Source organism: Sprattus sprattus, assembly GCF_963457725.1.
Source record: "Sprattus sprattus genome assembly, chromosome: 4".
Taxonomy (NCBI): Eukaryota; Metazoa; Chordata; class Actinopteri; order Clupeiformes; family Clupeidae; genus Sprattus; species Sprattus sprattus.
In genome coordinates this window covers 20,097,800-20,115,299 of record NC_137923.1, presented here as the reverse complement: position 1 = coordinate 20,115,299, position 17,500 = coordinate 20,097,800, and the positions used below count along the sequence as shown (strand labels likewise).

The following is a 17,500-nucleotide window of genomic DNA, read 5'->3' as shown; positions in this document are numbered from 1 at the left end:
CATGCAGAATAAGTAGACTCAGTGAAGCAGAAGACATTTGTCTTTCTAATTTTCACTGAGACAAGGGTAAGTGCATATTTAGGTAACAAATCCGTCGAAACGATACCTATTATTACATTCTATAACAAACAACTGACAAGAAAAACCTGCAGAAGCTTTGAAATCTTTTAACTAGTGGGCTTAACTTTGGTTTTGTTTTGTGGAAAGAATGCAGGATGTCGAGGACATGTGTGAGCAGATGCACATGCAGTAAATGTATGCATAGATTCACAAAGTGAGCCACTTTGTCATACTTCCCCACCAATGACAGTTGAGCTCAGCAACATTGCCCCATTGGCCTAGGGTGATGGTGTTATCCCTGCTCGCCTCCATTCTGTGAAGCTCTCCCAGTTAATGCTGAACTAGCTGCCTGTTTCTGGTGCTGCGCTGGTTTGATTTTCGGTAAAACTCAGCAATCCTAATTTTAAACGTGCCTTGCTGTGCATGTTTGGCGTGGGGGGAGGATGCAGCGGGGGAAATGCAGAAGTGACCGCTGCTTTAAAAAACTGCAAGTCAACCCTAAGCCCCCCCTTTTCCCCCCTTTTCCCTGTCAGGGCTCTAGAGGTCTGTCATTTCCGGGCACTTCCTCTCTTTAGCGTTCTTAACGTCGCCGCCTAGACAACTTTCCTCTCTCTCTCTCCTTTTCTGTCTCTCCAAACAGCACTGCACCACAGCTATGGAATGCTAAAGCGTATTCATACGCCCTCTTGATTACGACATCTATCCTCAATTCCCATATCTCCTCTCTTCCTCTCCATCCATCTTCAGGAGACGTAAACACAGCCAAACAACCATCATTTTAGAAAGAGAGAAAGAGAGAGGGAGAGAGGCAAAATGGCAGTAAGAATTTGGATGAATGTTATGCAGCACAGTAATTATGGGCAATGTAACAGTGTTCCCATCTAATTGATGATATAGACCATAATTATTAAGTTTCACATCAAACATTAAGATGGTCTTAGAGACCTAAACATGCCTCTCTCTGTGACTCTCTTGCAAAGTCATTTCAGAACATTTTATTGATATTTATCAGGGCAACTGCATCCATTACCGTTACAGGCATATCCATGAGATGCTACAAGGGTACTGGACATATACTGAGCAATATAGGTCTACATTATTCACTGTGCAGATCATATAATAACCTCAGTGTCTGTTTTCTCAATTTCATGGCATTCTGTCCCTCCTTTTCTCTACATCTTTCTCTCTGACTCCTAATCTATTCTCTCTTTTGTTGTATGTGTTGTGAACATTGTCACACAATGTTGTTTCAGTAGGTAAAAAACACAGAGAATGACAAGGTTACATAGTCTGTTTTTTCCTTATAGGTGACATTTAACAGTTTCACATAATCAGGTACATGACAAAGAAACACACACATAAACTCAGCCCTCTCACATGCACACATACATTGCTGGTAGTGTTTGTCAGTTGGAGTGTGCAGTATGGAACAAGTGCGTGTCCGCATATAAATATATGTTTGGATATGCGTGTGTGTGTGTGTGTCTGTTTGTGTGTGTATGTCTGTGTCTGTCTGTGTTGTTGTGATAGTGTATTTTGGGAGTGTTTTGGGCGGACTGAACTCTGGTGTGGCCTGTGCTGATGCCCGTTAGATGTGAAGTGTTAGTGACGTGCAGGGGCCCCCTGCTGTATCATCTGTCTCACGCCGTGCCGGCGCAGCGAGGGGATATGAGGCGAGACACAGCCTCTTCTCTCTGTCTGTCTCACGCCGTGCCTGTGCAGCAATGGGATATGAGGCGAGACACAGCCTCTTCTCTCTGTCTGTCTCACGCCATATTTCAGAGAGAGAGAGAGAGAGAGAGAGAGCGAGAGAGAGAGAGGGAGAGAGGGAGAGAGAGGGAAATATTGTTACCTGTAGAGGAGGTGCTCTAAACATAGGCCTTTCCCTGGAGGAAGATGTGCCAAGGTAGTTATTGCGCATGGTTGAGCCTCTCTGCTGGTGCAGTCTGTCTCTCTGTGGAACTCTCTCTCTCTCCCTTCCTCTCTCTATCTGCTTCTCTTTCTCTTCCTCTCTCGCTCTCTCTCTCTCTCTCTCTCTCATGGTATCAGACGAGTATAGAGTGATGTCTTATTCATGTTTTCATATGCTGTCAGCTTCGTTGTATCGCTGCTGCCGTGGTGACAGTCACAAAGACACTGACAATGACCTTTCTTTCCTTTCCTCTTCTCTTTCTCCTCTCCTCCCTCCTTCTGTCTTTGTTTCTTCTCCTCTCTTTTTCTTCCTTCCTTCCTCTTGCCTTCCACCCCCTCTCCTCCCTCCAGCTCTCCGTTCCTCCCTTTCTCCCCCTCATCTGGATACGCCTCCTGCGACCTTGCAGCAGCTCCTGGGGACCTTGCAGTCTGAGGAGTCCCGGGTGCGCAGCGAGAGAGCGTGGCTGACAGTAGAGCCCTCTGACATTTTTAGAAACCTGATGAGGGGGTGGGGTTGGGGAGGTGTTGAGAAAGAGGAGGGGAGGCGGCGAAAGTGGAGCGAACGAAAGACAAAAGGGGGGGTGTGGTAGGATTTAGTTTTAATTTTTTTAACGTGAAGAGAAAACGGGAATGGGCATGAGTCCGGGCATGATAGTCATTTAATCATTGCCATAATCGTGATTGCCTTAAGATAGTCTGTGTGTGTGTGTGTGTGTGTGTGTGTGTGTGTGTGTGTGGGAGGGGGTGGCAGGCGCCAACCTGCACTGGGTAAATAGAATACCAGAGGTGGAATTTCAAAAAGGGAAAGTGTGTCTGTGTGAGGGGTGTCTGCAGGTCCAGTAGGGTGAGATTATCTAGTCTTTGACCATCAGCTGTGTGTCAGGTCACACGATGTGGCTCTCGTAATCCCAACACACACACACACACACACACACACACACACCTCACCTCACCTCTCACCACCCCACCCACCTGCGCATGTGTTGCTTTCCCCCCTTCTTTCCTTTCCAAACAGTCTGTTATCACTTAGCTTCAGCCTGTGTGTTCCAAAGGTCGTTTATGTTTCTCGCTCTCTTTCCTTCCCGTTGGAAGTTATTCAAGGTGAAAGAGAGAAGCGAAACAAAGCGTCATCGTCACGCCAGTCCGTGATGGATGTCGCCTGTTTTGGCCTCTATTCTGGCCGCACCCCCTCTGTGTGTGTGTGTGTGTGTGTGTGTGTGTGTGTGTGTGTGTGTGTGTGTGTGTGTGTGTGTGTGTGTGTTTGTGTCTGGCTTGCAGATTGTTGGCTGTAAACTGAACTAACACAGTGCACATAAGATGATGTACATGAGGTCATTCAGAAGTCCCAGTGTTGGTGATGCAGCTCAGCAGACAACAGGAACTGAAGTGGAGGGGAGGGGAGGGGTGGGCTTGCAGGAGCTTTGGCTGCAAAGACTGCTGGGCTCGTGTGAAGGTTCACACTATGAGGCATTGTGTGTCGTGGTGTATTACTCATGATCACACTTGGCCCTCTCTCTACGTATTCATTTTGAATCTGATAAGAGCCCATGTAAGCACATATAAGCATGTGGTCATGTACCAGGCCCAATATCCAAGTACAAGGAAACTTAAGACGCTTCAAAAGAAGCTTTTTCGACATGACCAGAATTTTCTCCAGTATTACCAAAGCATATGGGTTGAAAGGGAATGCTGTATATTCAGATGCATTATTATTAATGAAGGCAGACTCAATGAAGAGTTGGTGTTAGTGCGCTCAGGCAGAGAGAAATTTGACTCACATTCATTTGAGTGTGAAAAGAAAAAAAAGAAGAAAAAAAGAAAAACATTTAAAAAGGAAGGTGGCAGTTGTCAGCAGGTAGAAGAAAAAGAAGACTACTTGTCTTCTCCCTCCTCCCCGCTCTTGTTCTCTCTATCTCTCTTTCTCTCTCCCTCGCTCTCTCTTTAACGGCTGTCAGTCATGTTGGCCTTGCCTAAGCCCCACCCACCACCACCCCCCCCCCCTCCCGTTACCTGGCGCTCAGCCCAGAATACTGCTGCAGCTCGGCAGATTCTGATTGGACGACATGCGCTCTCTCCTCTTCTGAGAAAGGGAAGTGAGAGTCCTCCCCTCCACTTCCCCATCGCTCTCACTCCCTCTCTCTCTCTCTCTCTCTCTCTCTCTCTCTCTCTCTCGCTCTCTTGCGCGCGCACACTCACTCACACACTGGGACACACTCACACTCACACACGCTCTCTCTTTTAAATAGATTTGCTAAGGCAGACCGGGCTGTGCTGTGCTGTGCTGTGCTGTGCTTAGCTGTAAGTGATATGCCGGTTTGATTTGATTTTCCAAGACTGAGCCGCGAATGTAGAGACCAAGAAGAGAAGCTTTGTGAGAACTCTGTGTGTGTGTTTATGATTCAGTTTTGTGTGTGTTTCTGCATGTGCATGTCTGTGTGTGTGCGTCTGTGACTGAGTTTTTGAGTGCAATTGTTTTGTCTGTACATGTGTATGTGTGTGTGTAAGTGTGTGTGTATGTGCGTGTGTGTGTGTGTGTGTATGTGTGTGTGTTAACGTGTTAATCAGAGTGGTAGCTTGAGAGAAGAACAGGGTGAATATGTGTGAGTGTGTGGGAACGTGTGTGACAGAATGTTTTATTTGTCTAAGCTCACCCCCCCACACTCCACCCTTATCCAGGCTGACTAACATTTCTAACATTTTTACATGCCGTGGCCTTTTCCTCCACAGCTGGCCAGACGCTCAGGCAAGCCTGTCTGACCCAGAACCTCTCTCAAGGATAAACTTGTGATCCCACCAGGGAACATGAGCATTAGACTCGTGAAACAGACAGTCTTGTCTTCTGAACTAATTCCCTCTCTCTCTCTCTCTCCTCTCTCTATCTATCTCTACCTCTCGGACACTCTTGGTCTCCTTCTCGCTCTCTCTATCTCTCTCTCTCTCTCTCTCTGTCTTTCTCTGTCGCCTCTCTCTTTCTACTGTAGGAAGGTACTTCAGGAAGTGCCTTGCCTAACGTCTGCTGCAGCTTGGACCCGCCGCTAGAGCCCCATCTTCTGCTTCTCGCCTCGCTTGCTGCTGGCACCTGAACGAGCGAGAGTGCAAAAGAACTCACCAACCCCCAACCAGCCAATCCCTGACCTCATACACCACCACAACCAGCCAATCCTGGACACAGGAAGTCAACCTGGTCAGCCTCCACAACCTGTATTCTACTTCCAAAGGCCTGTTATTGAAACAGTCTGCTGGACAGGGTCGTCGCATCGCATGAGTATATCTACTGGAGAGGAAGAGAAGGCATCTTTGATTCTGATTTTGGACCCCGTTTAGTTTTTTGTGTTGTGGCCAAACCCACCAGTGTTGTGTTTTTTTAGGAGGCTTTTTGAAGAGACTTCTGAGGCTCTCATCTGCGCGCACACGCACACAGAGGGTTTTTCAACCCCTTACAGACTTTAAGCTTTATCAGGATATACTCTTCCCCTTTTAAATCTTTTCAATTGTTGTTGATTTTTTTCCCCTCCGCGTGTGTGTGTGTGTGGGCAACCTTGTTGTGAGCCAAGTGCCAAGCGAGGGTTGCTATGGCGATGAACATGGCACATATGCGGGACACCAAGTGGCTCACGCTGGAGGTGTGCCGAGAGTTCCAGCGCGGCACCTGCTCGCGCTCCGCAGACGAATGCAAGTTCGCCCACCCCGCCAAGAGCTGCCAGGTCGAGAATGGAAGGGTCATCGCCTGCTTCGACTCCCTCAAGGTAAGTGCCCCACACACGCACACACTCCTGCATCTCTCACCCCGTGACCAGACAAAACCATGAACGCAGCCAGCTGATTACACATTCCCATACAGATGATATTGTGTGGATGTCTCAGGTCAGGTGTTAGATTTGGGGGATTTGCCTGATCTACCACAGTGGAGGCCATCAGCTCTGTTCAGAGTAGGCCAATGTGTCTCGTCTGAGCTGAAGGCACGTTACGACACAGACAGTATTGTTTGGATGCCTCTGAGCAGATATTAGATTGGGCTTGCCTGAATGCTATAGTTTCAGAACATTACCTTATTAGCTTTAGAGTGGCCTTGTGACCGAGATTAGCAGTGTGTCACAACAGGAATCCGATGCATAGAATGGGACACACGTGTGCCGAGTTGATTCCAAGGCTTCCATTTTGAGAGGATCTCAACGGAGCGAGTTTGGAAAGCAGTATGTGGTTGAGAGGCTGTGTAAATCTATGATTATTTGTTTTTGGCTCACAAGACAGTCTGAGCAAGCACAGACGTGCTTGGGCCCAAATCTAGCACGGAGGTACCACTCTGGAATGGAATCATGTCTGGTTCAGATGGGTCCAGTAGAGGCAGGTACTCTTTAAGGCAGTAATGGTTGTGAGAAAGAAATGGGCAGAGCAGATGTCAAAAGTGCAAACAACATAACTCCTGTACAGGTGCTAACAAAAAACTTTTGTAAATAACTTAAAAAACTATCAAAATCATCAGAGGCCTCACCCTTCAGATTGAGCCACGTGCGATCGTTAAGGGGTGCGTTATCGCACACTGAAGACAGCATCTGTTCTAGAACGATTTCCCATCCGACCACACCCACCTCTAATCGCATGGCTGGTAGCAAGAACATGTGACGGAGCTGGAGGGAAATGGGGGGATGGGAGGGTAGGCTGTAGAGAGAAAGAAAGAAATAAAGAAAGAGTAAGAGAGAAATAGGGGCCAAGCTGTGGAGCGAGAGAAAAAGAGAATGAGTATGAGAAAAAGTGTCAAAACAAGTGTAAGAACTAAGTGTCTCTGTGTGAGAGAATGAAGTGATAATGCCTTTGCCTCTGTGTCAAGAAGGCTTTTATGAGTAGTTGAGAATCCTGTGCAGTCATTTAGGGAACCCTTCTTGCTAGCCATGTGGTTTGACATGTTGCCTAAGCAGTTCCCTCTCAGCCATGACCTTATACAGCCCTAGCGCTGTGCAAGATGCTGAGTTGAGTTTGAGGATATGCTGACACAATCGACAGTAGTGGTTGTTGACCGTTAATTCTGATAGTTGTTACCAGTGTCAGCCATTTTGTCCTTCTCAGTCTTCTCAAAAAATGTTTGTTTGTTTTCTGAAAGAACAAATAAATATCAATCACTGATTTAGGATTAGCATTACTCCAATTTAAAGACCTACATTGGTGCTTATGATTACTTCCACCAAGCAGGTTACATTTTCAGTCCCTTCAGTTTGTCTGTCAGCAAGACTACCTGCCCAATTTTCATCAAGGGCTAGATCCAGTTATTTTTATTGTCACTTTTTTAACATTGCAAGATAGGGTCATTGGCCTTGGCGTAAGTCTGTGCTCTTCAAGTGACCTTCTAGTTATGAAATAGATATAGCCCAGATCTGGCCCTGATGCTACCGACCTGCTCCAGATCAAGGCCAGATCTGCTGCTGTGTGTGTCTGGCACACCACACCAGGTTTCTGTCCAGTGGTAATATTAGCTTACTGTGAGGCTGGAAAACATCTTAGTGTGCTGCAGTTCGTTTTGTGTGGTTGGTTTTTAAGGTGTAGTAGCTAGTGAGTTGTCTAGCATTTTACCCATCTGACTGGTGTGATTAGTTAGCTGGTTACCCGATGTTTGAGCTCTTTAGCATGTTAACTATCTGAATGGTGTAGTTCTTTAGCATGTTAGCCGAATGACTGGTAGCCTATAGTTTATTAGCATTATTAGCCATCTCTGGATTGAATCTTCATGCCTAAGCTGCTGTAGCTGGACTATCTGGTGTGTTGTTATTTGTGCAGCGAGAGTTTCTCCCCTCACGTCACCGTGAAGATGGCGCTGTGCTTACCACTTCCTCTCAGGGCAGCAAGGGTATGCCACTCTGTAATTTTCCATCTATTTTTACCCACAGTCTGAAAGGCAAACACATCGCACAATATACATACATACTATTGCGTGCTCACACATTCACACACAACAACACACAAACACACACACACACACACACACACACACACACACACACACACACACACACACACACAAACACACACACACACACACACACACACACACACACACACACACACATGTTGGGGTCCAGAGGGGTGAGAAAGAACACCTCTCTCACTACTCTGCTGTAAGGCCCTGGCTTCAAGGAGCCCCACATTGCATACACTAGCACTTGAAATACACAAATATGCTACACACAGACACACAGACATAGACAGACCCACACATATACACACACACACACACACTCACATACGCACACAGACACAGAGACACATACGCACACACACACACACACACACACACACACACACACACACACACACACACACACACACACACACACACACACACACACACACACACACACACACACACACACACACACACACACACACGCTCAGCCACACAGACACATTCACACAAATACTTGCTAACATTTTCACACTCAGCGTCATGGATATAACACATACTCACAACTGTGCATAAAAACAGACTCTCATTCATACGCACATGCAGGATGTTTTCTTCCCCATGTCCATTTTAATGTGGTGGAGCAGGGACAGCTCACTGGGGTAACCCAGTTTTGTTGCAGTCTTGTCATGGCGAAATGTGTGTGGGTGTGTAAGTGAAAAAGTGTTTATTCATGTGTATGGACATTGGTGTGTACTGTTTGTGTGCAGGTGGGTGCACTTGTGTATGTGTAAGTGTGTTCCGTGTCTCGGGGCAAAGGATAGAGCCGTCCTGCAGTGTGCCTTTCCCTGTCAGACCTGAGTTTAATGGCTCCTTTAACGACTCACCTGCCAGTCACCAAACGACCAGCCTGACCAAACGACCACTTCCAAACCACACCCAGTTATAGACCTTTAATGTGCACGACTGTACATTATTTCAGTTATACAGAACACAAAGGTGTTAGGTACTCCACTCAATATCACTTGCAAGTAATCATCCCGAAACTGAATCGATGCATTATATAGCACATCTGGGGACATCGCATGTATCAAACTAATACTTAACAATACTAAACAACAACTGTACAACAACAACAACAACAACAACAACGCGGTCTATGAGATCCCAGTGGTCTGATTCTGGGACCAGTCTGACCTGGATCTGATGCTGAAGTTAGTTAGTGGGGGAATGAGAGGGCAAGCGAGTGAAAGAGGAGGAAAGAGAGAGATGAAGGAGTGGGATTTGATGGTTTTTGGAGGACAAAGGCATGAAAGACAAAGTGAGTGTTTGGGAAATAAATTGGAACTCAAGAAAAAACAGGCAGAGCCAAAGAGTGAAGGAGTGGGAGGGAGAAAGTGTGTGTGTGTGTGAGAGAGAAAGAGAGAAAGAGAGGAAAATAGAGGTGAACATGGCGTCCCTCCTAAGAGAGGTAGCCTGTTTCATCCTTTTGTGTAGAGATTGAGAGAGAGAGAGACTGAGAGAAAGAGATAGGGAGGGAGAGAGAGACTAAGAGATCGAGAGAAGTAGAGAGAGAGGCGGAGAGACAGAGAGAGGGAGAAAGAGAGACTGAGAGACAGAAAGAGGGAGAGAGAGACCTACTGTCCTCTCGTGAGATGAAAGTTCAGCCTGTGGAAAAATGCTGCTCACTGCCTGCAGGATGAGAAGGCAGGGTAATGAGGTGCAGATGCACAGAGGAGAAAAGAGAAGATCTAAGAAGTGAGAGGAGTGGACAAAAGAGGAGAGAAAAGACAGGAGAGGACAAAAAAGGAGAGGAGTGGAGGACAGGAGACTCATCCTCTCGGCATGAACACAGCTGTGGGCGTCAGCGCCTCAGAATCAGAATCAGAATTGTTTTTATTGCCAAAGAGTTTAAGCCTGCCAGGAATTTTCTTTGGCATATTGGTGCAGACAATAAACACAAAACATAGAAAGTACTTCAGAACATAAGAAAAACTATTTATAAAATATATAAAAAATATAAAGATATAAAGAGTCCCACAGGCCCAATATAAAGAGTCCCAGAGACAGGAAGTGATGTACCTGCGCTGAACCCCGAAAAAGTAAGTTCTCTCCTCTGTAGAACAAATAGCGGTTACATTATGGCTCACAGTGTATGATGTCAGAAAAGTAGGTACATGGAGATGTTTATCGATGAGTTAAGGGTACATTCTGATCAGCACACTCAAAATGTAAAATGTGAAAAAAATTGAAATTTCAAGTGTAAACAGCTTATCTCTGGCAGATTAGCAGTGTGGGAGTGTCCCTTTAAACAAACCACTAGAACTGACAGAGAGTATTGGCACATATTTATATGGGGCCGAGGGGTAATGTCTGCATTGCAGCTAAATATTTGTAATTGTTGAACTGGGCCAGGTCAGTCCAGGATACAGGGTCTATCATTTCATGGTTTGTGAGTTCCAGCACACATTCACTATTAGTAGGGCACTGTATGTTAACGAAAACAAGTTGATAAGAAAAAATAAGCAGCAACGTATTTCTGTGGAGTATTTTTCATGCTTGTATGTGCGCGTGTACACATATCCTCGTATTAATTTCATGGGTGAGACGCTGTGTGTGTCTTTTTTGTGCCATGGTATAATTAGAGCAGGTATCACATGATCAGAGAAGCATAGCAGGTCACACACACGCACACACACACTTTCACACTGAAGGCACTTTGAGTGTAAGACAAGGCACCACTTATCTTCCTTATCCTGAAAATTGAGATGTCATGTGCCCAGAGTTTATTGACATGTCATAGAAATTCCTCTTAAGCATTCCTTATGTTTATAAGTATAAATTCCCAAACAACACATTTGTGTTATAATTGTTTGGATTGTATTAATGTATTCCATTATAAACTCATTTACTTAAAGTTGGCTTTTACTTTTTGGTGTTCACCTCTTCTATACCATAGTTCGAGGAGTGAGCTGTTGAAGTGCGTGTTGTGTTGAGTTCATGGTGAATTTGTGGATTTTGACTGTGTTGGCAAGGAAACGGTTTGTCAGAGGTTATTTCGATATGACAGAGATAGAGTCACAGTGACGGGAAGTTTAGCAAGCCAAAAAAAAAAAGCGCTTATTCTTCTCTGACTTGGCATTTCAACATTAATTGCTTCCCACCTCAAGCTGGATCATAAATAGTTATTTGATATTAAACCTGAGGAACTGACGAAGTTACGACATCAACACAAAACAAAAAACCCTGACCTGCTGATTGCACACCTCATGGCCTCTGTGACTGTGCTGTCATGAACCACTGGAACTGAGGGGCGGATAGAGGTGTTCAGCTTGCAGTAATGGAAAAGTAGTGTAAGCAGTGTTTATTGTTACAGTATTGACTGTAGTGACTGCATTTCCGATACAGCTTCATTGTTTAAGGGGTCTTCAGCTCGGAGATTTGAGGTTAACAACAGGAGCCGGCTTTGCAGCAGTAGCAGAGTGGGGTGTAGCGGCATGAAGGCGTTATGGCTGTGTGTGTGTGTGTGTGTGTGTGTGTGTGTGTGTGTGTGTGTGTGTGTGTGTGTGTGTGTGTGTGTGTGTGTGTGTTTATCATGAGCCGGTTGCCACACACACAAACACACATACATACATTTGTGACCCTGTGTGAACCCTTTCTCAATGTGTGTGTGTGTGTGTGTGTGTGTGTGTGTAGTCACTCAACTGGCTAACGGTTCAGGCCGAAGGGTATTGTTTTGTTCTTCTTTTTTTTGACAGTTGACAGTTGACAGTTGGGTCAGATGTTCCAAACATACGTGTTCATGTTCACCATGAAACTTGAGTTAAGTGTTTGTGTGTGTGTGTGTGTGTGTGTGTGTGTGTGTGTGTGTGTGTGTGTATGTGTGTGTGTGTGTGTGTGTGTGTGTGTGTGTGTGTGTGTGTGTGTGTGTGTGTGTGTGTGTGTGTGTGTGTGTGTGTGTGTGTGTGTGTGTGTGTGTGCGTGCGTGCGTGTGTGCGTGCGTGTGTGTGCGGCGTGGTGTGTGCGTGGAAAGGATTACAACTCTGTCATGAGTATAAATTACCCCATGTGTGTATGTGAAAGTTAACATGACGGCCATGTGGTTGTGTATATGCCCATGCATACTTGTGTGTGTGTGTGTGTGTGTGTGTGTGTGTGTTTTTCCTCCTTACTGAGCACTGTCAGATGTTCCGAGTTGTGTTTACTCTGAGTGGAGGAGGCTCAGCAGAGGATCATCAGGCTAGCCTAAGAGCTGTAGGCGTCTCGCACATGGACATGTGGGGTAAATATTAGCCTGCACACTATTTGGCCATGTTTGGGCTGAGATTAAACAAGACGACAAACACAACAGCACTCAACACCAGGGTCTCATTATGACTCAGTAATGTAAAACATCAAGACTCCTTCTCCTCTCCTACACTCGCCTCGTCCTGCCTCGCCTTGGCTCTACTCCCTTCCTCTTCTGTCCAGTGCAATAACAGACTGCAGAGAGAAACAGTGGGAGAGAGACAGAGAGAGTTGGAGGGACAGAGGGAGAAGGAAGAGGGGCAAAAGAGAGAGAAGAAGAGGGGGGGAGAAGAGAGAAACAGAGATAAAACGAAGAAAGAGAGAGAGGGAGGGGACTGAAGGAACACAGAAGGGAAAGAATGAGGAAGATCGATGGAAGTAGGGAGAGGAAGGGATGGAGTTAGGGAACAACAGAGACAAAGATATAGAGTGAATTAAGATATGTGAGGACAAGAGAGAAGGAGCAGAAAGATTGAATATAAAGAGGAAGATGTGTACGTATGTATAGATATATATCTGTGTGACCAACAGTCAGGCAGTCAGGGCCTAACGGTTAGATCCACGGTTCGATCCCCAGGGCGGGGGAAGTGAATTAACAATACTCACCCCTCCCTTACCCTCCACAATTTTTCAGTGGTGGAAGTAGTCATTTGCTACTGCATTAAAGTAAAGTAAAACTGCGTAGCACTAACTAATAGTACATTTTAGTCTTTTGACATGAATTCCATATAGATAGTAGTAATAGTGTGCGTTTTTGTCTGTTTCTCTGCTTGTTCAAATTGTAAATCGGCATAGTGTTTCAATCATACTTCAGTTCTGAGTACACACATTGTTTCTCTGTTCGCCTTCTTTTAACTCTCATTCTCTGTATGCATACTGTTTCTCTAATTTGCCACACTTCCTGTCATTCTCTGTATGGGCACTGTTTGTCTGTGTGGACACACTTCCTTTCACTCTGAGTATGCATACTGTTTCCCTATTTGGTCTCTGTTCCTCTCTCTCTAACTGAACTTGGTGTCTGTGGTGTGTGTGATGCCCAGTGTGTGAGTAAACACAGTGGAGAGACTCCTGCCTGTGTAGTAACCTAGCAGGGGAAAGTCCAGGCAGGGCTGTATGCCTCTGATTGCACCCAATAGGGCCATCAGTGTTTCTGCTAATTTAATCGTTGGGGAATTTAAAAACACATCTCTGACCCTTTACCCTACACACACACACACACACACACACACACACTCACGAACACACACACACAAACATCCAAACACAAACACACACACGCATGCACACATTCACACTCACACAGATAGAGAGAGAGTCAGCCCGCTCTGAGGTCTTTGTGTTGTGTTGTGGGCTCTGATGTCATACACACTTACACATACACATACAGACACAAACACACACACACACACACACACACAGACACACACACACACACACACACACACACACACACACACACAAAGTATTGCTGTTTTAAGCGCTGTGATCTCATACACAGATACACACACAGGTCTCTCTGAGCCCTGAGAGCTGCTGTGTTGAGACTATGATCACACACACACATGGTCCTCTCTGTGCTGTAAGTGTTGTGGGCTCTGATCTCATTTAGATCTGCAGTGCTTCCTTCTCCTGGCCTCGTTAGATGGATTGCTGTGAGGAGCCTGTGTCAGCACATGCCCTGTCAGGAAAGAGTCAGTCACTCAGTCATTTATTCACTCACTCATTCAGTCATTCAATTACTCACTTTTTCACTCACTCACTCACTCACTCACTCACTCACTCTTTCACTCACTTACTCACTCACTCACTCACTCACTCACTCACTCACTCACTCACTCACTCACTCACTCTTTCACTCACTCACTCACTCACTCTCTCACTCTCTCACTCACTCACTTAGTCATTGAGCTGGTACCGTGAAATCTCTTATCAGAAACATTATGGCTCCGGGCCGGCCATACTTATGCACCTCAGACCCACCGTTTACAACCCATACACACTTACATTTATACACACACACACACACACACACACACACACACACACACACACACACACACACACACACACACACACACACACAAACATTTACAGATTCAGACAGTGGGTGTGTGTTTTGGTCAGTGAGGGGCATTGGGGTAGTATTAGGTTAGAGGGTAAGAGGGTTGAGCAGGAGACAAGAGCCTGTCTTTGTGCATAGTGTCAGCCGTTCCTATCCCTCAGCCAAACAGAGTCCCTCTATTTCTGAGCTCATACAATGACATAGAAACACACACACAGACACAGTCAAAAACACACGCTCACACACACTCACTGACACACTCACACACACACTCACTCACACACTCACTCACACTCACTGGCACACACATACACTTACACACACACTCATACACACACACTCATACACACAAACACAAACACACCAGAGAGACACATGGAAGCAGTGATTCACTAAGGCAGATTAAATATGAGCTCCTTCTAACCTTATCTGTCTGTGGCGATCAGCATGAGCAATGTAGCCCTGTCTCCTCAATTAGATTAACACTCCATTACATTAGTGAGTGACAGCACCACGCCCTCTTTTTTTTCTTTCTTTCATTTTTTCACTGTGGCTCTCCTTCTTCCGACTCTCTTTCACTATCCCCATCCTACTCTCTATTTTCCTCCTTCTCGCTCTTCTGTCTCTCTTTCCTTTCCTCTCTCTTTCTGTCCCCACTCTCTCCTTCTCTCTCTCTGTCTTTCTCTTATCTCTTATCTTCCCATTCTTCATTATATTTCAAGAGCTGTCAGAAGAGAGGTTTGGAGAGGGAGGTGTCAGCAGGTGTCGATAGTGTGAGTGGAGTCACAGGCACTGTCTCACTCTCACTCATCCTCTCTCTTTCTCTCTCTCTCTCTTTCTCTGCCACGTTTTTCCATTCAATTTTTTATTCCTCCCCCTCTTCCTTTGTGCCACTGTCAGGACGTGTCAGGCCCCTCTGAAATGTCTTCTTTCATGCCTGCCGTTCTGACAGCCCCTTTTCTCTTTCTATGACTCTTTCTCCCTCACTTCCCTCTCCCCCTCTCTGTCATTCTCTTCTCCGTTTGTATCTCTCTCTCCCTCTCTGTCAATTCTCTCTCTCCTACCATTTCACTGACTTTCTCCCTCTCTTCTTTCTCTGCGTGCGTGCGTGCGTGCGTGCGTGCGTGCGTGCGTGCGTGCGTGCGTACGTACGTACGTGCGTGCGTGTGTGACTAATGGGATCAGAGAGGAGGCAGGAAACAATGGCGTTTAAGTGCTGTCATGATGAAAGAGAGGTATTCATTAATTCCCTGCCCCAACCCACCCACCCATACACGAGCACTCACCTAGGGCTCCTCAACGACTCCACAGGAAGTTCCACAATGATGACGGCAGCAGCAGAAATTGGCAGGTTTTACCAAGCAGTCATCTTAACATAAGATTAGGAGGGTGCCAAAATAGGATTAGGATAGTTTACAGTGAGATTACATTAATTTGTTGAATTTATTGATTAGAATCCCTGTGGAGGCTAGTGAAATTTGAGGATTAAATACAGTAGGATTATCTGTCTTTTCTGTCTTTCTCTTCCTGCACACATCATTGTATAATTTGATTGTCTATAACCTTAGAGTGTTACAGAATAATGATGCCCCATCAATATTTTATTCTCTATTCCTACAAAGTTATATAAAGTATATCAAAATTATTCACGAGAAAAACTGATGCCAAGGAGAACTGAAACTTGAATCATGGACCTTGAATCTTTGAAGACATGCTACTAAAGCAAGACCTATACCTTGACTTGGTAGTTAAAAGTATTGAGTTAAAAATGAAAGTGGTTTAGGTGTGTGTGTTTGTGGATGCACTCAGGCAAGCTCTGCACTGCAGTACTCTGGGTCTTACTCCCTGGCCTACAAGCCCCAGTCACAAACAGACACACGCTCACACACACAAACCCACTCTCTCTCTTCCCCTTTCCATCTGTCTCTCACAGACACAAAAAAACTCTCTCTCTCTTTCTCTTCCTCTGAGCTCCATGTTTCCCCTCCCCTCGGCTGGACCTCACCTCTCTGATTCAGCCCTAGTAGCTGCAGTATCAGACTCACTGACTCTCAGTCTCACAGACTCGCCAATCAGTTCAGGTTTGCTGCAGGCTTACCCACACTGTGTCACCACGGCAATCATGGCACACATCATTAGACATACACACAAACACAGACACACAGACACACAGACACACACACACACACACACACACACACACACACACACACACACACTCACACACACACACACACACACATACAGAGACACAAACCTACTCCTTTCTCTCTCTATCTCTGTTGCTTTGCTTCACTGGCATGTACAATGCCCCTGCTTCTCAAGAGTGTGTGTTTGTGTGTGTGTGAGAGAGAGGGAGAAAGTTCTGTTAAGTTGCCAGCTGCCTGTCAGGCTGTAAGCAACACCCAGTATAGTAGTTGTTTACTGTACACCAGTTGGCTTCCAGCAGCCCGACAACGTACCTTACTACAACACACCTTCTCCTTTATTTATGGGTTAAGGTTTTATTGGGAGGTAGAGGAGAGGAAAGTCAAATGGATTTGGCTGTGTCTTCTTTAATGTCAGCTAGTGTCCATTTCCTGTTCAAGCTTGCGCCTGTGGCCTGCATTAGAGTGGCTAGCTAAGATCAGAATACCTATGCTTAAGAATATGGCGGAGAAGAACAGCTCTATGGTAAGTGTTAGCGGCTAGCGCTTGTGGCCTTCAGTAGGAGCAGCTACCTAAGTGTTAAATTCCCAACACTGAGTGATTCAAGGTCCAGGCAGAGCATCTCTTAGATCTCTCTTCTATTCTCTTTTTTTTTCTCTCTCTCTCCTATCAGTATTTGTTTACCGCTCTTCTCTCTCTCTCCTCTCCCCTTTTCCCTCCCTTTCTCTTTCGTACAGAGTGAAGAAGCAGGCTTAGGTTTGTTTTTTAGTGCTATTTTACAGGAGAGAGAAAGACGGATGACACAAAGGAAGAGGGGAGAGAGAGAGAGAGATACAGATCTCTTGTTTGAGTTTGAAAGGACTGTTGCTAGGTTACTATTTTCACAACAGCATGCTATGTATGAGTATGCATTTGCATGTGTGTGTGTGTATGTGTGTGTGTATGTGTGTGTGTGTGTGTGTGTGTGTGTGTGTGTGTGTGTTCAGAATATGTCCACAATTGGGCTCTTCTAGCTATAGTGATGTTCACTGTGTACGCTCTATTCGTCACACACTCTTCATAGCCATCTCTCCCCGAGATGATCAATCTAGCACTGCTCTAGGTGATGCACACATAACGCCCACATTCTCTGACTAACT

At 45.6% G+C, this 17,500-nt stretch overlaps 1 protein-coding gene across 19 annotated transcripts in view; it reads left to right on the top strand.

Annotated features, from left to right (window-relative positions):
• Positions 1-17,500, top strand: part of mbnl1 (muscleblind-like splicing regulator 1) — a 47,816-nt gene that overhangs the window by 2,525 nt on the left and 27,791 nt on the right. For 4 of the 19 annotated variants that reach the window (XM_080837310.1, XM_080837308.1, XM_080837309.1 and 1 more), the window contains exon 2: positions 4,953-5,717. In XM_080837310.1, coding sequence (XP_080693436.1) covers positions 5,544-5,717 — 174 coding nt within the window. In that variant the 5' untranslated portion in view covers positions 4,953-5,543. Of the gene's footprint in view, positions 1-3,791; positions 4,356-4,952; positions 5,718-17,500 lie in introns of those variants that run through there. The other 15 variants (XM_080837303.1, XM_080837311.1, XM_080837294.1 and 12 more) reach the window with 9 other exon arrangements.